The sequence below is a fragment of the Musa acuminata genome, chromosome BXJ3-7, assembly GCF_036884655.1.
Source record: "Musa acuminata AAA Group cultivar baxijiao chromosome BXJ3-7, Cavendish_Baxijiao_AAA, whole genome shotgun sequence".
Classification (NCBI taxonomy): domain Eukaryota; kingdom Viridiplantae; phylum Streptophyta; class Magnoliopsida; order Zingiberales; family Musaceae; genus Musa; species Musa acuminata.
In genome coordinates, this window is record NC_088355.1 from 1,599,418 (window position 1) to 1,617,475 (window position 18,058).

General features: G+C 41.5%; 2 protein-coding genes across 4 annotated transcripts; one reads left to right on the top strand and one right to left on the bottom strand.

Annotated features, from left to right (window-relative positions):
* Window positions 1-3,320: 3,320 nt before the first annotated feature.
* On the bottom strand, window positions 3,321-7,239 carry LOC135643873 (receptor-like serine/threonine-protein kinase SD1-8). Of its 2 annotated transcripts, none has more exons than XM_065161267.1 (7): window positions 5,872-7,239; window positions 4,942-5,064; window positions 4,693-4,862; window positions 4,412-4,622; window positions 4,097-4,334; window positions 3,865-4,015; window positions 3,321-3,800 (listed from the first exon to the last, which is right to left on the bottom strand). In XM_065161267.1, the coding sequence occupies exons 1-7, from the start codon at window positions 7,154-7,156 to the stop codon at window positions 3,492-3,494; spliced, it is 2,487 nt and encodes an 828-aa protein (XP_065017339.1). In that variant the 5' UTR covers window positions 7,157-7,239; the 3' UTR covers window positions 3,321-3,491. The 2 variants fall into 2 exon arrangements, with proteins under 2 accessions (XP_065017339.1, XP_065017340.1); XM_065161268.1 differs by having other exon boundaries at window positions 4,693-4,859; window positions 5,872-7,235.
* Window positions 7,240-10,203: 2,964 nt separating this feature from the next.
* On the top strand, window positions 10,204-17,924 carry LOC135643546 (probable E3 ubiquitin-protein ligase LUL2). Of its 2 annotated transcripts, XM_065160630.1 has the most exons (4): window positions 10,204-10,963; window positions 13,010-13,326; window positions 13,447-13,511; window positions 17,371-17,924. In XM_065160630.1, the coding sequence occupies exons 1-4, from the start codon at window positions 10,410-10,412 to the stop codon at window positions 17,506-17,508; spliced, it is 1,074 nt and encodes a 357-aa protein (XP_065016702.1). In that variant the 5' UTR covers window positions 10,204-10,409; the 3' UTR covers window positions 17,509-17,924. The 2 variants fall into 2 exon arrangements, with proteins under 2 accessions (XP_065016702.1, XP_065016701.1); XM_065160629.1 differs by having other exon boundaries at window positions 10,205-10,963; window positions 13,010-13,511.
* Window positions 17,925-18,058: the final 134 nt, after the last annotated feature.

Genomic DNA, 18,058 nt, shown 5'->3' on the forward strand with positions numbered 1-18,058 from the left:
AGACGCTTCATTTGAGCTGGATTTTTTTATGATCCAAATAGTGATTTTTTTACTATTTTTAGTTTCCTTCAATAAAATTTATTTTCTATTAGGAAAAGAATTGGTTGGGTTGGCAATTCTTCATCCTTTTGTTTTCTAATGAGTAGTTTTATTTTGCTCATCATTTGAGTAATAGGATTTTTTGAAACTTATGGCTATCAGCAAAAATATAAATATTAGAATAATTCTTAAAAGAAAGGATGAAATGATTGAGAGAATGTAACGAAAGATTCGGGTGTGAATTATTATATACTTGAATAGAAGAAAACTATTGCTCACACCCCCAAAACAAAGTTTTGGGGTTAATGTTTTACCTCCGATGGGAAGAAGAGTTTATATTAGAAAATTTGATTAAGGAAATTTGTCTTTAGCTTATTTAGTTCTAATATTTTTAAGCATATTAATATATTAAAAAATAAATTTAAACACATACTCCCATATTAATTTTTATCATTAAAAGAATAATAATAGACCACAAAAGATTTCAGATAGAAAATTATATTGTATATAATAACATATTTTATTATAGAAAAAAAAACTATTTTGTTTCTTAACACTTTGAGTTCATAGCACTTCATCCAACATTGAGATAGTTTGATGTCAAATCAATTGAGTATGACTAACATGATCACAATCTTGAAATGTCATCCGTCTATATTATTTTTCTCACGTATTGCTTATATTCAACACAACATAACTCTACCGAATATACAAAATTATTTTCGACATTGTATAATGTTCTAAATGCCATATTATAAAAAGTCATTTTAAGTATGTTCATAAACATACTCATTCTATAAATATTTTCGATTTATTATTCTCAATGCTTTATTGATATCATGATCCCCAAACTAACTTAAAATGTCTTTATCGAGTGCGCCCCCAATACAATTTATAAGATCAAATGTCTTTCCTATTCAACCCTCAGGAGATAGATATGGAATATGACTCGATTTACTTTAACTCTATATTCAATTTAGATAATCAGTTTTTTGTCTTTCGGGTTCGACGCTCACCTCGACCTCTGCAGACCGAGCTAAAACCCGGGAGATTTCTTGTACTCGGTGATCGCTTCTTTAATTCTCCTGGGCAGCCCTAGGCACTCCTCCTTCAAAGCTTGACCAAGAAGCGGACCTAGCGGATTCAACGTCCTGAGAGAGGTTCAGTCTCTACCCGAGTCGCGTAGCTCGGTCCCCCGACCAGCGACTCGTCAGTCCAAACTTGAGCCTGAGTCCAATTGCTCAACCAACAGGTTCAGTCTCTGCCCGAGTCGTGCAACTCGGTCTCCCGACCAACGACGCGCCAGTCGAAACCTAAGCTCGAGTTCAGTCGCTCAGCCAATAGGTTCAGTCTCTGTCTGAGTCGCGCAACTCGGTCTCCCGACCAATGACTCGCCAGTCGAAACCTAAGTCTGAGTTCAGTCGCTCGGCCAACATGTTCAGACTCTGCCCGAGTTATGCAGCTCGGCCCGCCGACCAGTGACTCACCAGTCCAAACCTGGGCTCGAGTCCAATTGCTCGACTAGCAGGTTCAATCCCTGCCCGAGTTGCACAGCTCGATCCCCCGACCAACTACTCTCCAGTCCAAACCTGAGCCCGAGTTCAATAGCTCGACCAACATATTCAGTCTCTGCTTGAGTCGCGCAGCTCGATCCACCGACCAAGGACTCACCAGTCCAACCTTGCCTGAGTTCCGTGGCTCAGCCAACAATTTCAATCCTCACCCGAGACACGAAGCACGACCTGCCAAGCAGCCCCATGACAAATCGGCCCGACTACCCCTCACGAGCAATCGATCCACACGTGACACTCCTACGAGCCAGGCGTGCCCCTCGCCCTCTTGCAAGGACCCTATGGCACGCCTCCGGGGAGGGGGAGGGGAGGTAATAAGGTATATTTTGGACTCCAGCCATGTCACAACCCGCACCACATCATACCCCTACCAAGTCAGCACGAGTGGTACTTCCCCGCGTCGAGCCGAAACTCGTACCAAGAGGCAACCCATAGCAAGTCTCGTCCCGGAAAGCTCAGGACAACGTCGCATGGCATTGTTCCGTGCATTCCGGGTGGCGACCACACAAAGGTACCATCTCGCCACTCGGGGATTGACCGAGAGATGCCTTCCTGGAAGACGGTGTCAGCGTCCCGACCGAAAGACGCATTTCCTCATACGACGTCTGCATCCTGACTTCCTGATATAATCGGCTTCAGCACTTCTTTCAATCGATCATGAACTCCCAACATTGACCCAGGGATCAAGCCGTGCTAACTCATCGGTCATGACGTATCAGTTCACCAACACCCTGAAACCAATGTTACGGTGGGGAGCCATGTTTTGATCAAGCGATAGGAACAAAAAAAAAAAAAAAGCAAATTTCTTAAAAAAAAAAAAAAAGCAAATTACGTGTAACCTCATAATCTCAATATAAACTCACTTGTAATATGAATGTAATAATAGTATATTATATTATTTTTTTTCAAGGATTTACACAATAAAGTGATTACAACATGATAATAACTTGTTGACAGTTTATTATTTTTTACTTAAATTTCAAGCTACTTATATTCATATTTGATATATTTTTAGCATAATATTATCACAATATAAAGACGTTCAACATGAGTGTTGATGAGGGTAATAAATGACGACAAGACTCGGACTAACGTCAGTTGACCGTGATGAAGCTCACGCCTCGATCAACCCGGTAGAACCTGGTCAAACGAACCAGAACACAGGCCGAGGTCCATTAACGATCGCTCAGGCTCAATCCCTCACGCCACACTAACAGCAATGTCAGACGCCATCAAAGGTACGATCCTGCTCCTACGAGCAGGCACATCAGGTAACACTAAACTTCCCTGTAAATACCCCCGCGTTCTAAACGAGCGGGGGGGGGGGGGGGGGGGGGGGGGAAGAGAGGGAGAGGCACATAGGAAAACACCACACAACTTCGCATCACTGACTTGATCGTCGGAAGGGTCGGGCCGAGCTTCCGACCCGACCTGTGTGCAGGTACGAGCACCGAGCAGTTTCCTCCCGACGCCGCAGAGTGGAACCCTTCCCCACAGGACGCACCCACGAGTTCCTATGTAAGTGGATCCCTACAACCGCCCGCATCGGAAACCCCCGAGGGACTCCGAGCATGATCCCCGCTATTCGGACCTGAACTGAGCCGCGACGGCCCCGAAGCCACGACTCAAAAGTTGTTCACAACAACAAGTGTAACAGTATATTTAATTGTCGATATTGACCCGACCCTATATAATCGAGTGATCATAAGATGATATAATTAATTATTTTATTATTTGTTTTATTTTGCTTCGTCTAGAATATTGAGATATTTGTTCCATTATCATGTTGTACTTGCATCAATTAGTCTAACAGCTCTTTGCAGGAGGCATGCAGGATTCGATTCTACATCATGTCACTGATTTGTTTATTTGGGGCATTCATCATCGACCTTCAAACATCGTGACCGACACATTGTTGATGGACAACGAGTCCTGCTTGCTCGTCGAGGAATCGGGTTCCAGCGGCCCTCTCATGGCAACAAAGCCCGGTTGCCTCGGCTGCGGCAGCAGCGCGCTGTCGCTTCCCAACATGAACAGCACCGACGACATCGTCGGTCGGTCCTCCGGTCGCTCCTGAACGCATAGAAGGCCGACCTTCATGCACCTCAAGACTTCCGCCTTGGGGTACGAGTCGCCGATGGCTTCGTCGACCAAGTCGAGGCCTTTACCTTCTCTCCATAGGCTCCACGTCTGAAGGCAATCACTGTTAGTGGCACACCGAGGGAGGAAGACGACGATGAGTTCTTATACTTACGTATCCCAGAAGATTGAGGTTGCGTGACGAGTCATAGATTCCTCTGTTCTTTTTGCCGCTGATGATCTCAAGTACCAACACGCCGAAACTGAACACATCAGATTTCACGGAGAAGATTCCATCCATGGCGTATTCGGGAGACATGTATCCGCTGCAGTAATGGTAAGAGTAAGAAGCGTCTTTGATTCTGCTGGTCACGATGCACATGTATTATGTGTTCTTGAAGTCTTACTATGTTCCGACGACTCTCTTGGTGTTTACTTCCGTTTCGTCCCCTCCAAATATCCTTGCCATGCCGAAGTCAGATATCTTGGGGTTCATATGCATGTCGAGAAGAATGTTGCTAGCTTTCAGATCCCTGTGGATGATTCTCAATCTGGAATCCTGATGGAGGTACAGAAGACCTCGAGCAATCCCAACTATGATGCTGTAACGCGTTGGCCAGTTCAGCAACCAACCCTTGGCTTTATCTGAGCAAAGATTCTCATGATGAGTGATGAATGGAGATGCAAAATGCCATGAGAAGGTGAAAGGATGAACTGATCACCAAAGACGAAGGAGTCCAAGCTTCCGTTGGGCATGTACTCGTAGATCAACATTCTTTCTTCTCCTTCAATGCAGCAACCAAGAAGGCGAACAAGGTTACGGTGCTGCAGCTTGGCGATCAGCACTACCTCGTTCTTGAACTCATCGACGCCCTGCACCGATGTCTTGGACAGCCTCTTCACAGCTATATCTTGCTCGTCCTCCAGCTTACCCTGCGAGCTTCTGGTTGAGAGCAGACAAATTGGTGAAACTGTAAATCGCGAGACTCGGTCGATTCCCTACCTTGTACACGGGACCAAATCCCCCCTCGCCGAGCTTGTTTTCCATGGAGAAGTTGCCTGTGGCGTCTGCGACCGTTCCCAGATCGAACAACGGGAGGTCCAAGTCCTTCGCTTCTGTTCCTTCATCGTTATGTCGCTCTGCGAAGGAGGTGGCCATGCCTGACACACCTGCTGAGTGATAACAACTGGTGATGAAGGATTCCTCTCAAGTGGCAGTAACAAGGTAAAGAAGAACAAGTGTTGATGGTACTTCTGCTGCTTCTTTTCTTCCTTCTCCAAACACGGCAACCGACCAAAGCCAGGATTAAGATGAAGAGAGCAAGGATCACAGTGATCACGATCAAATAGATCCGGTGATGACTTGATTCTGAGTCTGAAACATCAACATGATCATATGAAAACAAGAACAAAATTATATGTTCTCCTCAGATAAAAACCTTCGAGAAGCGTGCAGTATATATTAGCATGATATTTTTAGTACCGCCACCTTCAGAGATGTCAAATTCTCCTTGGACTATTTTTCCTATGAGCTATTATAATATCACAAATGGCAACGAAAATTCCGGAAAAGAAGAGCTCATCATAAAAAAAAAAAAAAAAAAAAACCTTCTGTGGTCAATGGTGGCTTCTTTGTTGATTATTGATTCCAAGGTATATATTGGTCTTACAAGCAACACCTTTATATCTTACATTCACATGCTTTTATCCCTTCTTTGTATATATATTCTTATTTTTTATTGGTAAAATTTCAAATTTATATTCACTTTGACTTCTGACTTTCTTAATTTATATTCCATGTTCTTTTTCTTGGTGATATTATTTTACCAAGATATAATAAAAGTACATGAAATTTTTCATAAAATTTGAACAAATATATAGTAATCAAGTTTTTAATTTCTAATATATGCGTTTAAATTCTACCTTAATGTGCGCCACTATATTTGACTCTCTAGATGAGACTCAAAGTCAAAGCAACGAATCATGGCTACAGTCCTCTCAGATGAGACTCTGTAGATGACATCGAGGAGATTGCGGCATCGAAGTCAGAAACTCCGGCATGATCCGTCGCCATCACCCGCCTCTTTGGTCGACGCTAACAGGCTTCAGCCCCTAATTGCCGACGACTGCGGGCTTCCCGCAGCCAGCGATCTAAAACTAAGCGAGACCGAGTTGTACATACCTAGATCGGCGGCCGCCGCCCTGACATAGAGATCCTGTCCTCCATTGCCGTACACCCTCAGATCCGTGAGATTAGTACTCCACAGTATGCACCCGCTGCCGCTCCCGCTGATGTTGGCTTGAGCGTAAGCCGTGCACGAGCAATTCTTCAAACACTTAGCTCTGCACTGGTCCAGGGTCGTGCCGACCCATTCCACCGTCGAGCTCGACGTGTCCGGTAGCTTCGCGCCGCTCACTAAGACGAACCCGTCGGTCCCGTTCCGGCAGTCCACCTCCGTCTTCCTCACGCACCCGTCGGAGCCGTCCCTGAATCCCCAGTTGGTCGGATTCTTCGGTTGGAACCCCTGCGGGCAGCCGCACTGCGGCGACCTGCTGGTGTCGCAGACGGCGTTGGGGCCGCACGGGAAGATGGTGTCGCATGCGTCCATTGGGGCGTACCAGAAGGCGTTCCAGAACTTGCTGTCGTTGACCCACACCAGCCTCTGCAGGGTGCCGGACTGGTTCACGACCAGCCTGGAGACGAAGGAAGGGTCGATCATGTAGAAGACGTAGACGACCTGGGTGGCGTCGACGAAGAACTGCAACGAGAGCATGTTGTAGGACGTCATCTGCGGGACGCCGGTGAACCGCAGCCCGTTCCATGGGCCAGCGCGCCACACCTGACGCGTCCCTGACCATTCAAAGATCTGGGGATCGCCGCGCAGATCGATGCCGAAGGTGTACTCGCCCGGCGCCGGGTCGCTGGCGCTGGCCCACGACGTGAGTGTGCGGTTGAAACCGGTCGTCAGATTCCACCCGAGCTTCATGCCCGGCAGGAGCGTGTCGGTCGGGTAGTCGAAGCTCTGCCACGCAAAGCTGTTGGGATCACTAGGATTACCATCCGCCTCCCTGACGACAAAGTTCCCATCGTCGAGGAGCTGCGCCACCGGGTTCGAAAGCGCGAGCGACGGCGAGGACCAGACGACGGTCGAGTTCTCGCCGGTGATGACGAGCGTCCCGTTGGCCGCCACGGATAGGCTTCCATGGCTGCCGATGACAGGCCGCCGGCGATTGGCGACCCACACCACCGTTTGGACTGAGATCTTCTCGTACCATATCCCGATATAGCGGGTGTCAGAACCGTTGGGGCTAAAGAAGCCCAACGCGAAGCTGCCGCCCTCCGAGATCAAGGGTTCCCCGCCGTCAGCGAGGGGGTGGTCAAGAGTCAAGGTGTCAGCTCCATTGGAAGGGTCGAGGAGAGCGATGAGGAGGTAGAGAAGGAAGGCGGCCCCGGAGAGCCTCCTCATGATCAATTATTCCTAGTGGTCGAGTCACAGAAGCAACTCGCATGCTGTACATTTATTTGTCGTCCTTGTAGAATGACCTGTTTCTTTCACCAACATCATCACTTTGTTTCATTTAATTGGCATGAATCCAATTCGAATGGATGGCCTAAAAGTCGATCGTGTCAAAGAAATGTCTTGACTTCGCTGCCCAAACGTTGACGATAGTATAAAGAATATGAGCCGTTCTAATCACCACAAAATTAATTATGTAAAAACTGGGTTACAGATGTGCGTGGGAATATTTGGATGAAATTAATCATAGAATAAGGATTTATAAAGGCACAAACAAACTTAGAGAAGAGGTGGATAAATTATGATTCATGATGTTCTTCATTATTCTTATAGTTTATGTATGAAAATAATTAGATAACTCATCTTTTTCTTGTTAAATTTGGATTTTGATGATGAAACTAATTGATAGTGTTTATCTGATATATGCTTCAAGTGACACGAAGATTCCATCAGGGAGAGATAATTAAAAATAGAAAGAATCATATTGGGCCGGAGTAGAATGTATCAGAAGATTGAACATCGAGTCAGAGGATCGGTCGACATATCAGCAGAAGGCAGAAGATTGGACATCGAGTCGGAGGATCAGTCGACATATCGGCAGAAGGCAGAAGATTGGACGTCGAGTCGGAGGATCAGTCGACATATCAGCAGAAGGCTTCGGGCCATGGGTTCGAGCATTAGACTAAAAAATATGAAAATTCCATCAAAGAAATCAGAGTTACGGAGGTCAACTGACCAATTGGGTAATAGGCCGCAAGAGAAGATGATGCATCATAGATTCGGACAAAGCGTCGATAAACCAATGAGATGTCATTAATCAGAGAACTCACTTTTTCTTATAGAATATTAGTAGGATAATCCGATCTCATCAACAAGATTAGTCCGCTTTAATTAAAGATATTTGGTCAAATCAAGAGATGGGTGTTTGAACAAATGTTTGACGAAGTGGATGCATAAAATATTTATCATTATTATATGGATTCAAATGGATGTATAAAACGTTAATAATCGTTCCTTGAACGGAACAAATCAAGCGAAGGTGTAATTGGAGGACTTCCACCTCTCTAGAGAGATCCATATGCTTGTTTTATCCATTGGAAACCGTAGAAAAATGTGGACTTTTGGTGTAGGCATTGAAATGAATGTTAAAAGGTCAAACAAAGGCTGGAAAAGAAACCTCCATTTTGACCTTCCATGCATCTGATAACGATTAATTAGAGTACACAATTAGATGTAGAAATGGACAAAACAAAACATTCCTATTACAACTTTGAAATGCTGAAAATAATTTCATTGACCTGTGCACCTAACAAGTGATATCATGCCTGATAGAGAATATATATATATATATATATATATATATATATATATATATATATATATATATATATATATATATAACAGCTATGTAACTATGTTTTATTCATGGAATATTACGAAGTACTTATTATACTAAAATTTTTTAGGTTTTTAACAAGTGATATCATGCCTGAAAAAAAAAATGTATATAATTCTATGTACATACATAACAACTACGTAACTATGTTTTAGTTATGGAATATCATGAAGTACTTACTATATGAGAAATTTTTAGGTTTTTATATTTCTCATATTTTTCATGATTTTTTTTTTTTTTTACGGGTTTGAGATGCTTCATTTGATATGGATTTTTCGGTTGGCTATGAACGACATAGTGATTTTTGTACCATTTTTAGTTTTCTTCAATAAAATTTATTTTCTATTAGGAAAAGAATTGGTTGGGTTGGCAATTCTTCATCCTTTTGCTTTCTAATGAGTAGTTTTATTTTGGTCATAATTATGTTTCGATTGAGTAACAGGATTTTGTGAAACTTATGGCTATCAACAAGAATATAAATATTAGAATAACTATTTAGAGAGAATGTAATGAAAGATTCGGGAGTGTATTATTATTGACTTGAATAGAAGAAAACTATTGTTCACACCCCCAAAACAAAGTTTTGGGGTTAATGTTTTTACCTCCGATGGGAAGAAGAGTTTATATTAGAAAATTTGATTAAGGAAATTTGTCTTTAGCTTATTTAGTTCTAATAGTTTTTGAAGCGTATTAATCTATTAAAAAATAAATTTAGACATATACTCCCACATTAACTTTTATCCTTAAAAGAATAATAATAGACCACAAAAGATTTCAGATAGAAAATTATATCGTATATAATAACATATTTTATTTTTAAAAAAACTATTTTATTTCTTAACGCTTTGAGTTCGTAACGCTTCAACCAACACATTGAGACACTTTGATATCAAATCAAGAGTATGATTAACATGATCACGATCTTCGAATGTTATCCGTCTATGTCAATTTTTCTCACATGTTGCTTATATCGGACACAACATAATTCCACGGAATATATAAAATTATTTTAAATATGTTCATAAACACACTCGTTTTACAAATATTTTTGATTTATTATTCTCAATGCTTTAGTGATACCATTATCCTCAAGCTAACTTAAGCATTGAAGAATTTTATCGAGTGCACCCCCAATATAATATAATTTATAAGATTAAATGTCTTTTGGAGTGGACCATCTTGATTTTCAATTGACTTGAACTCTATATTCGATTTAGATAATCAGATTTTTACTTAATTTAATTTTATAGTTAAGATTAAATTAAGCTGAGGATAAAAAGCTTATTAAAAGCTAATTATCCTATTGACACATTATTATGTCATAAGAAAATGTGACTAAAGCAACGCAAAACGGAGCTTCATGCAAATCCACCACCAAATGCTACGCCCCAAAACTACTCATCGCGGGAATCTAACACAAGTGGAGGTGGTCCCCACCTCCGACCATAGGGACCTGTCGAGAAATCTCAATTGTTTTAGGGATGAAAAAGAAAAAAGCCTTCGTAACAACGAAGAGAAAACGACAGAAAAGCCGTAAAAGAAGGGGCGTTTTTGCAAATACGCACAGTTGTTGGAATCGGTTTGCAACTTCACCATGTCTTCCTTCATGCTGTGTTTCCTAAAAGGAGGAGGCCCCCTACCTTCCTTCGTTCTCCTTTGGGTCGCGGGAAATCCCCCCAAATTGGCGTCGAAATCGCGCGCAAGATCCGATCTTTATGTGATTTTAACGTGCCTGTCTTCGATGCCCACAAGCCCTCCAAATTTCTCGAGGGGAAAAGCTGATTCCGGTTGGAATTTCCTTGTCGAATGGGAAACACCGGGAGCAGCGGCAACGGCGGCGGTTCCGGCATTGGAAGTGGTCGGCGGAGGAACTCCAGCCTTCACCACCGCCACCACCATCACCATCACCACCCGCCTCCCTTCGGCCCCGCACCTGCTCTGCTCCCCGCGCTACAGCCGCCGGAGGTGACCGCCAACCGCTACGTGTTCGGGGCGGCCACCGCTTACCCGCCGCAGTACCCCAACCCGAACCCCTCTCAGTACTACCAGTACGGGTACTACCCGCCTCCACCACCGACGATGCCGGTGCCTCTCCCGGCGCCGTTCGACCATCAACACGGTGGCAGCGGCAGCGCGCCCCAGGTAGAGTACCCGGTCCACCACCCGGGGTGGGCGGGTGGCGGGAGGTATTCGCCGTATGGCGCCCCGCCCCCTGCTCCTCCGTACGTCGATCACCACAAGGCCGTCACCATCAGGAACGACGTCAATGTGAAGAAGGAGACCCTCAGGGTTGAGCCTGACGACCACAATACAGGTCGTTTCCTCGTGGCTTTCACCTTCGATGCCACCGTCGCAGGAAGGTGACCTCTTTTGCTTCCTTCCTGTTTTCTATGGGAAATAATTGCTCATACATGTACATGTTTAGTGCTGTTGTCTTCATGTGATGTCAAAGTTCTGACTTTGCTCTGGAACTTTTGCTGACTTTTTTTCCATGGTATATATTAATATGACAAATAATACTTAGTATGGAGAGAAAATTAATTGTAATTTTTCCTAGAATTTGTTTGTTGTTGTTGTTGTTATGATTGTTGTTAGGCGATGCTAGATTATTCCTTCATCTATCAAATATGACTGCAGATCCAAAACTAGATGAACATGCCTTTTTGTGATCTTAAGCACAGTCTTCTAGAGTTTCTGGCAATTGACTTGTTTTTTCATAAGCAACAATTTTTAAGTTGCATAAGTTGATATAGGTTAGATTGTCTTCCCCTTTGCTTTATATTAAGCATGCAAACTTGCGGTCTCACATTCATTAGTGGATGTATGCAGTTCTAACTTGCTTAACAGATATGTGGAGAACTAACTTTGGAAATCGGCATCTAGGATCACTGGAAGTTAATACTTGCAGATATTTCAGAGCATCCAAAAACACACCTAAAAATTAAGACCCCTACTTAAGTACTAACAATGTTCTGTGTTACCTAGTTGTAGGAGATATTGATATAATTGGTGACATCCCACATCTCAATTGTTCTGAATGTGAAGCAATATTAACATGTTCGTATACTTGATAGGAATATGGCATATTATTTCTTTTCCTACTATATAGAAGATTTAGCAAAAGCCAGTCTGGTATTTCAACCAACATATTTAGAATATTTAGCAGAAATGGACATGCTAAAAGCAGGGGAAAAGAAAAACAAAATAAAAGGATGAGGTAACAATTGGGAAACACTGAAATCCCAGTAAATTCATCACAAAATTAACCTCAAGAAGATTAATCCAAGTCTTTGAACAGTCAAATGAGATTATCTGAAGGAACACAAGTGTAATATACTTGAATATTAGCTGATAGACTCTTGCAGAGGATAAAAAAGAGAGGGGCTTTTATCACAAAGGGTGAGTGCTGAGATTAGGATGGTGCAATCACTGAGAACCAACGTTTTTTGTTTGTTCAGTACAGTTTGATCATTCTTGATTCAGGAATGGTTGATAAGAGAGCTTGACTTGAGTCTAATATGGGTAGTTCTGCTTTGGAATGAAATGAATGCTGAAGATGACTCTTTGCACCGACTATTCAAAATTGGGTGTAGTACTAGTATACCTGCTTCGATCATGATATTTTTATTATAACAAAGGTGAGATATCCAACTATGAAAAACTGTAATTTTAATGTGCTAAAACAATAAGACTGAACTTCAATCTTGAGGATTTTATTCATATGGAAACATTATGTACATCACATCTCTGCAGTTTTTTACACAAACAATAGGTGGCTGATTGAGTTGATATTGCAAAATTTGCAGGGTCAGTCAATTTCCTTTGTACTTGGTAGAATATAAAGATCTAAAGGCTGATATTGCAACATGAATCCTTAGTGTTATAAATCCAAATATTGTTTGTACATAGCTTTCACATTTTATGGAATCTAAACATAACACTATTGGTAGGATCTAGACTCCGAGTCGTCTTTGTTTTCTTGTTGATTTTATAGTTTCTTTGATATAATATGGTGACCTAGTTTTCTTATAGTTAGAAGTTAGCTTCTGAACTAGAATTTTATCTATTACTAAAAGCATAGAACAAAAATGTTTGGGCCATTGAATATCTACCTATGTGCTTGTACTTTATAATTTATATCACTAGTTTCAGTATATGTGACAAAATTCATATAAATAAATTTTCTTCAACCATTCAGCAAAAACCCAATAGGGGTTTTAGAATCTGACCCTGCCAATCCCAGTCCAGAAGATGGGATCAGATTACCCACAGATTGTGATCTACTATCATGCTACATTTAGTACATAACCTCTTTCTACTTCAGCATGTACTTCCACGTGCAACCGCTTATAATATGCAGTGGTATTTATGTCTGAATTCTATGCTTTTGTACATACTGTAAACAGCATTACTATTTTCTTCTTTGCAAAAGAAGATATGGACTGTAACCTTACTGCAACAAAGGAGGACTTGCTTAAACCAGTCACAGTGTCCTTTAAGGAAGGTTTGGGTCAGAAGTTCAGGCAACCGTCTGGGACAGGAATTGATTTCTCAATTTTTAACAAGGCCGAGTTGGTGAAAGAGCGGGAACTTGATATATATCCTCTTGCTGTAAAAGCAGAAGCTTCTCCATCCAACAATCAAGGACCAGAACGTGAGAACCAGAAATTAGGAACTCCGCACTCGCAAATTACACAGGCTATGTTTGAGAAGAAAGAGAATGGTGAGTATCATGTTCGTGTGATGAAGCAGATCTTGTATGTGAATCAAATCAGATATGAGCTGCAGGAAATCTATGGCATCGAGAACTCAGTTGACAATGATACTGATGGGAATGATGCAGGAAAAGAATGCGTGATTTGTCTTTCTGAACCACATGATACCACTGTCCTCCCATGCAGACACATGGTATGTTAAGTTATTTGTTTCTTAATATTTTGTTTTTCTATTGTTTACAGTTCAGTTATTCATCTCTGCTAATTTCCAAAAGAAATAATTGCCTGACAAAAATATGAAGATAACTTGATAGATTTGCATGTTGGAGAGGAAAGCTTTGTATACTGTAATTTTGATTTCGTTGAGACTATTATATGCTTTCTACACTTATAAAACCCATTGTTACAGAAACTTTTGCGTAACTTCTTTTGAAATAATTATGTTCTATGGGATGCTTTGATATGGAAGTTAATTAGAATTTTATAATAAAATTCAATTCTCATGTGTATTTCTTGGGCATAATTTAGAGTTTATTGTCTTCTCCAAAGTTTTAAATTATTTAAAGTTGGCTAAACTGGTAGTTTTGTTTTGATTGAACAATCGTTTGCAATCATTTAGCCTCGTGATTAATTTGACTTTTTAGGATTTAAGTTGATTGTTATTTATGTTATGTAGTATCCCATATCGAAAGAATTCCTTGGTTTATTGTCACCACACAAGTGATAGGACTAGGACCAATGCTTAAGCCCAAGTTTATAATCGCAGTCTCGTCGAGCCCTTTATACAATCAAATCCATCGCACTTCTGATACGGAACTAAATCAAAATGTCAGAATCTCTCCACTTAGGCATTGATACCCTCATGGAAGTGCAAGGTCCAATACATGACTTCAAATCATTTCTAGTTGGTGGCACATGAGGCTCAACCAAATGATGGCTTCACATAATGTTATACCTCCGACCTCATTCACAGGTTGCGTTGCTCTTTCTTTCTTGGACCCCTTACATGCCTTGTATTAGGTTTGCTTTGATGTTAATCGTCATGATCCAATCCAATGGGATAATCGACTCATTAGCTTTTTAGTTCTATAACCATATGACCTAAAATGCTTCCCAAGTCATAGCGTTAACTCATCTAGCCCTTCTACAATTAGATTTGCCTCTCACATCTAATATGGGACTAAATAGAAGTGTTGCACTTTGAGACTTTAAAATGAGCTTAAATTCATATGTAATCATAATTTTAGCCGTCTACTAAGATTCAAACATGAATCAAGTCATAAAGTGAAACCAAAAAGTTGTTTTTAGATTATTTATCTATAGTTCATTGGAATTGTAGTTTAATTAGCTCAAGTCAAAGAGTATTTCTTTGTGAATTCATACTACATTGAAGCTTTGTCAAAGAATTTTAGAAATAATCTTTTTTGCTTGTTGATTCAAAACTTAAAAAGTCATATGGATTTATCAATTATATGTAGCCGGCCTATGAGGGGGCCCTAGGTTGTCAAATGAAAAACCACGAACCTATAGTCAACATAAAAAACCCAAAGCCAAGCAAGAGTCATGGTTGTGCTAGTTGAAAATCATAATAAATATGAGAAGAACATATGAGTGAGGAGGCAGACAAGTTTATCATGGTCCAGTTAAACATGTATGAGCTATGTTTGTTTTTGAATATTATACTACTTTAAATCCTCTGGTTTTTCATTAATTATGATATTCTTTGCCGGCAATAACCAAACTACTTACACAAATTGTAACACCCCTGATTAGTCCCACATCGAAAGTGGGCAGGATTAAGATTGACTTATAAGGGTCTGATGAGTGTACTACTATCAACTTCAGCTTAAGCATTTTGGTCGGTGGTTTAGACCAAACGAAGTTGATAGGTCAGTTAGCCCATCACGCCCAGGTCGTGACATTTGGTATCAGAGCCAACCTAGCATTTGGGTATGGTGAGGGGGCTCGAGTAGGAAAGGGCTACTCGTAGACGGAGTCAGAGGACTCGTCACGGCGTGGAGCCACCACTAGGCTACGCCTCACATGCACTATGCTAGGGTCTGATCTGAGTTGGGTCTTAACGAGGACGTCAAGCCTTTGAGTGGGGGTGATTGTAAGCAGGATTAAGATTGACTTATAAGGGCACTGATGAGTGCAGTGATTTAAAAAGCACTAGGTGTCAAAAGGCGCCAAGGTCCACAAACGCCCGAGGCGCTAGGCGCTCGCCCGAGCGAATAAATTATAAAAATATATAATATAATTATTTAAAATTTTAAATAAAAATATGCTATTAAATTAAGAAAATCTAAGATACGCGAGCAGCGGGAAGGCTTGCGGGAGGGCTCGCGGGAGGCGCGAGCAGCGGCAGCGGGAGCAGCGGCAGCGAGCGACGAGATCGCGATCGGGATCGGGATCGAGATCGAGAGCGGCAGCAGGTTAGTGTTGGGTTAGGGTTAGGGTTAGGGTTGGGGTTATATCGATTTAGTTGGTTCGATTGAACCAACTAACAACCGAACCAGACCTAAAATTCTGGTTCGATCGCCTTGGTTTACCCAGGCGCTCGCCCGAAGCGCCCAGCGCTTGGGCTCGGGCAAGCGCCCAGGCGACGCCTGTTTGAAGCGCGCCACCTGGGACATTAGCGAGGCGCTCGGGCCTCGCCTCGCCTCGCCCGAGCGCCTTTTGCAATCACTGGATGAGTGTACTACTATCAACTTCAGCTTAAGCATTTTGGTCAGTGGTTTAGACCAAACGAAGTTTATAGGTCAGTTAGCCCATCAGGCCCAGGTCGTGACACAAATGCTACTATGACCAAAGCCTCTCTAAAATTCATAATAGGCTTCTTTTGAGATGTTTAAAAAGGAATTCTTCTTCTACCATTGATTCTAAGGAACTTACAAAATTTATAGAGAACACATTTACATAAATAGTAAAACTGAATTAAACAAAATCAGGAAAGCTGTTCTTAAAACTATGAATCTAAACTCCTCAAAATCAGGAAAGTAATATCAATAAAATCAATAAAAGGTAAACTATCCTAAATAAACCTTACAGACTAGATCCATACTTTGATAGGAAGCGTTTTGAATCAGTCAACAAAATACATACTTTAAACAAGAGAGAAAACAATAATGTAAAAGGAGTTGCAATGAGGAAAGCATTCAAATGATGCAGGGAATCTTTTCTTTCTCACTTGGAGTGAGCGCCAGAAGAAAATGATGGATAAGCATAAGCTCAAAAAGGATGCAAGTAGCTCAATATAGCCTATTAAGATTGTCAAAAGCTTTGCAAAGCTCTTGGTCAAAATTGTTGGTTTATAACCATCTTTAAAAAAGTTGTTGGGTCTCAGATACGATGAAATATTTCCCAAAATTTCTCTAAATTTATATAGACAGCAATTAAAATTTTCATAGATATGGGCTTTAGTAACTCTGGCAAGCCTCCTCTAGCGTCCAACAAATCTTTCACAGAGTATTAAACACAAATAGTGCTTTTGCCATAGGGATGCTACCAAGGGTCAGCAAAACTATTCTCCGACTGAGTGTTAACTGCTAATGGAGCTTGTGGGCCCTTCATAGAATTACGCTAGTAGTGCCTTTGTCATGATGTCAGAAGATTTTTAGTGCTTCTACTTGTGACCAAGCCATCACAGGATTCTTAGATTCTTGCTGTACCTTTGCTAGTATGTAAAGAGCTATCAAGCTTCTAACTTCTTTGTCGAACCATCGCTCCATTGTGCTCTGGCAGAACTCAAAAGGTTCTGTTCAAGGCTCTAGGCTGAGATTCCAACATATTCAGTCTGAGCATTAAAAATGCTTAATATTATTTTATTCATTTTGTGGAATTAACAAGAAAAATTCATATGAGAAATAATTGTATCTTAGATGTAAAAATATCTTATCCCGGGTTCTACTGTTTTTCTTTTCATTCGACAACTCCTCAAAGCTTCATTTTAGATTTTGTCATCAAATCAGGTTGTAATATTAGCACAGTGTTGGCCTCCTTAAAGTTTGGCTTGCCAAGAGTAAACAAGATTCTCCTTTCTGGCTTTGCAGTGCATGTGCAGCGAATGCGCAAAGGTTCTTAGGTTCCAGACGAATCGATGCCCGATATGCAGGCAGCCGGTGGAGCGGCTACTGGAGATCAAGATCAACAACAGAGCTGAGCAGCGACAAGAGGCAACACCGTGCTGACCTCACCGATTTTGGAACTCGATTCCTCTGTTGAGGCATTCATCAGAAAGCTTGTGGTTACGCCAGGATCCAGATTGGCAATAATGGTCGACATCTTTTGAACATGTTGCTGGTTGAAAGAGGAAACCAAGTGTGTATTATTCTTGGCATCTGGTAGCTCCTGATAAAAAGACTGTGCCAGAGTCGGTATATGCCTGTATGGTTTTACTTCTATGGTTTCATGGTAGCTTGTCCTGTGCCATCGTGGTATCGAGATGCTGTAGTGTTGGCAGTAGATGATCGATATTGTGATGCGTGGGTAAGAAGTATATATTCCGCATGTAGCCGCCGAAATGTTGGCAGATGCAAACTCATGGCTAAAAAGACACTGTAGTTGCCTCTGAGAAACTTGACTGTATATTAATCTTCTTTAGGCCTGTGACAGATAAAGCTAGAGAAATAACAGTTCAGTTTTGTGGAATTGCCCAGTTGCAGGGAACCGCATGTTATATTGCATGGAAGAGGAATATTTCAAATAGATAACTAGGGAAAATACGTAGGTACAGTATAT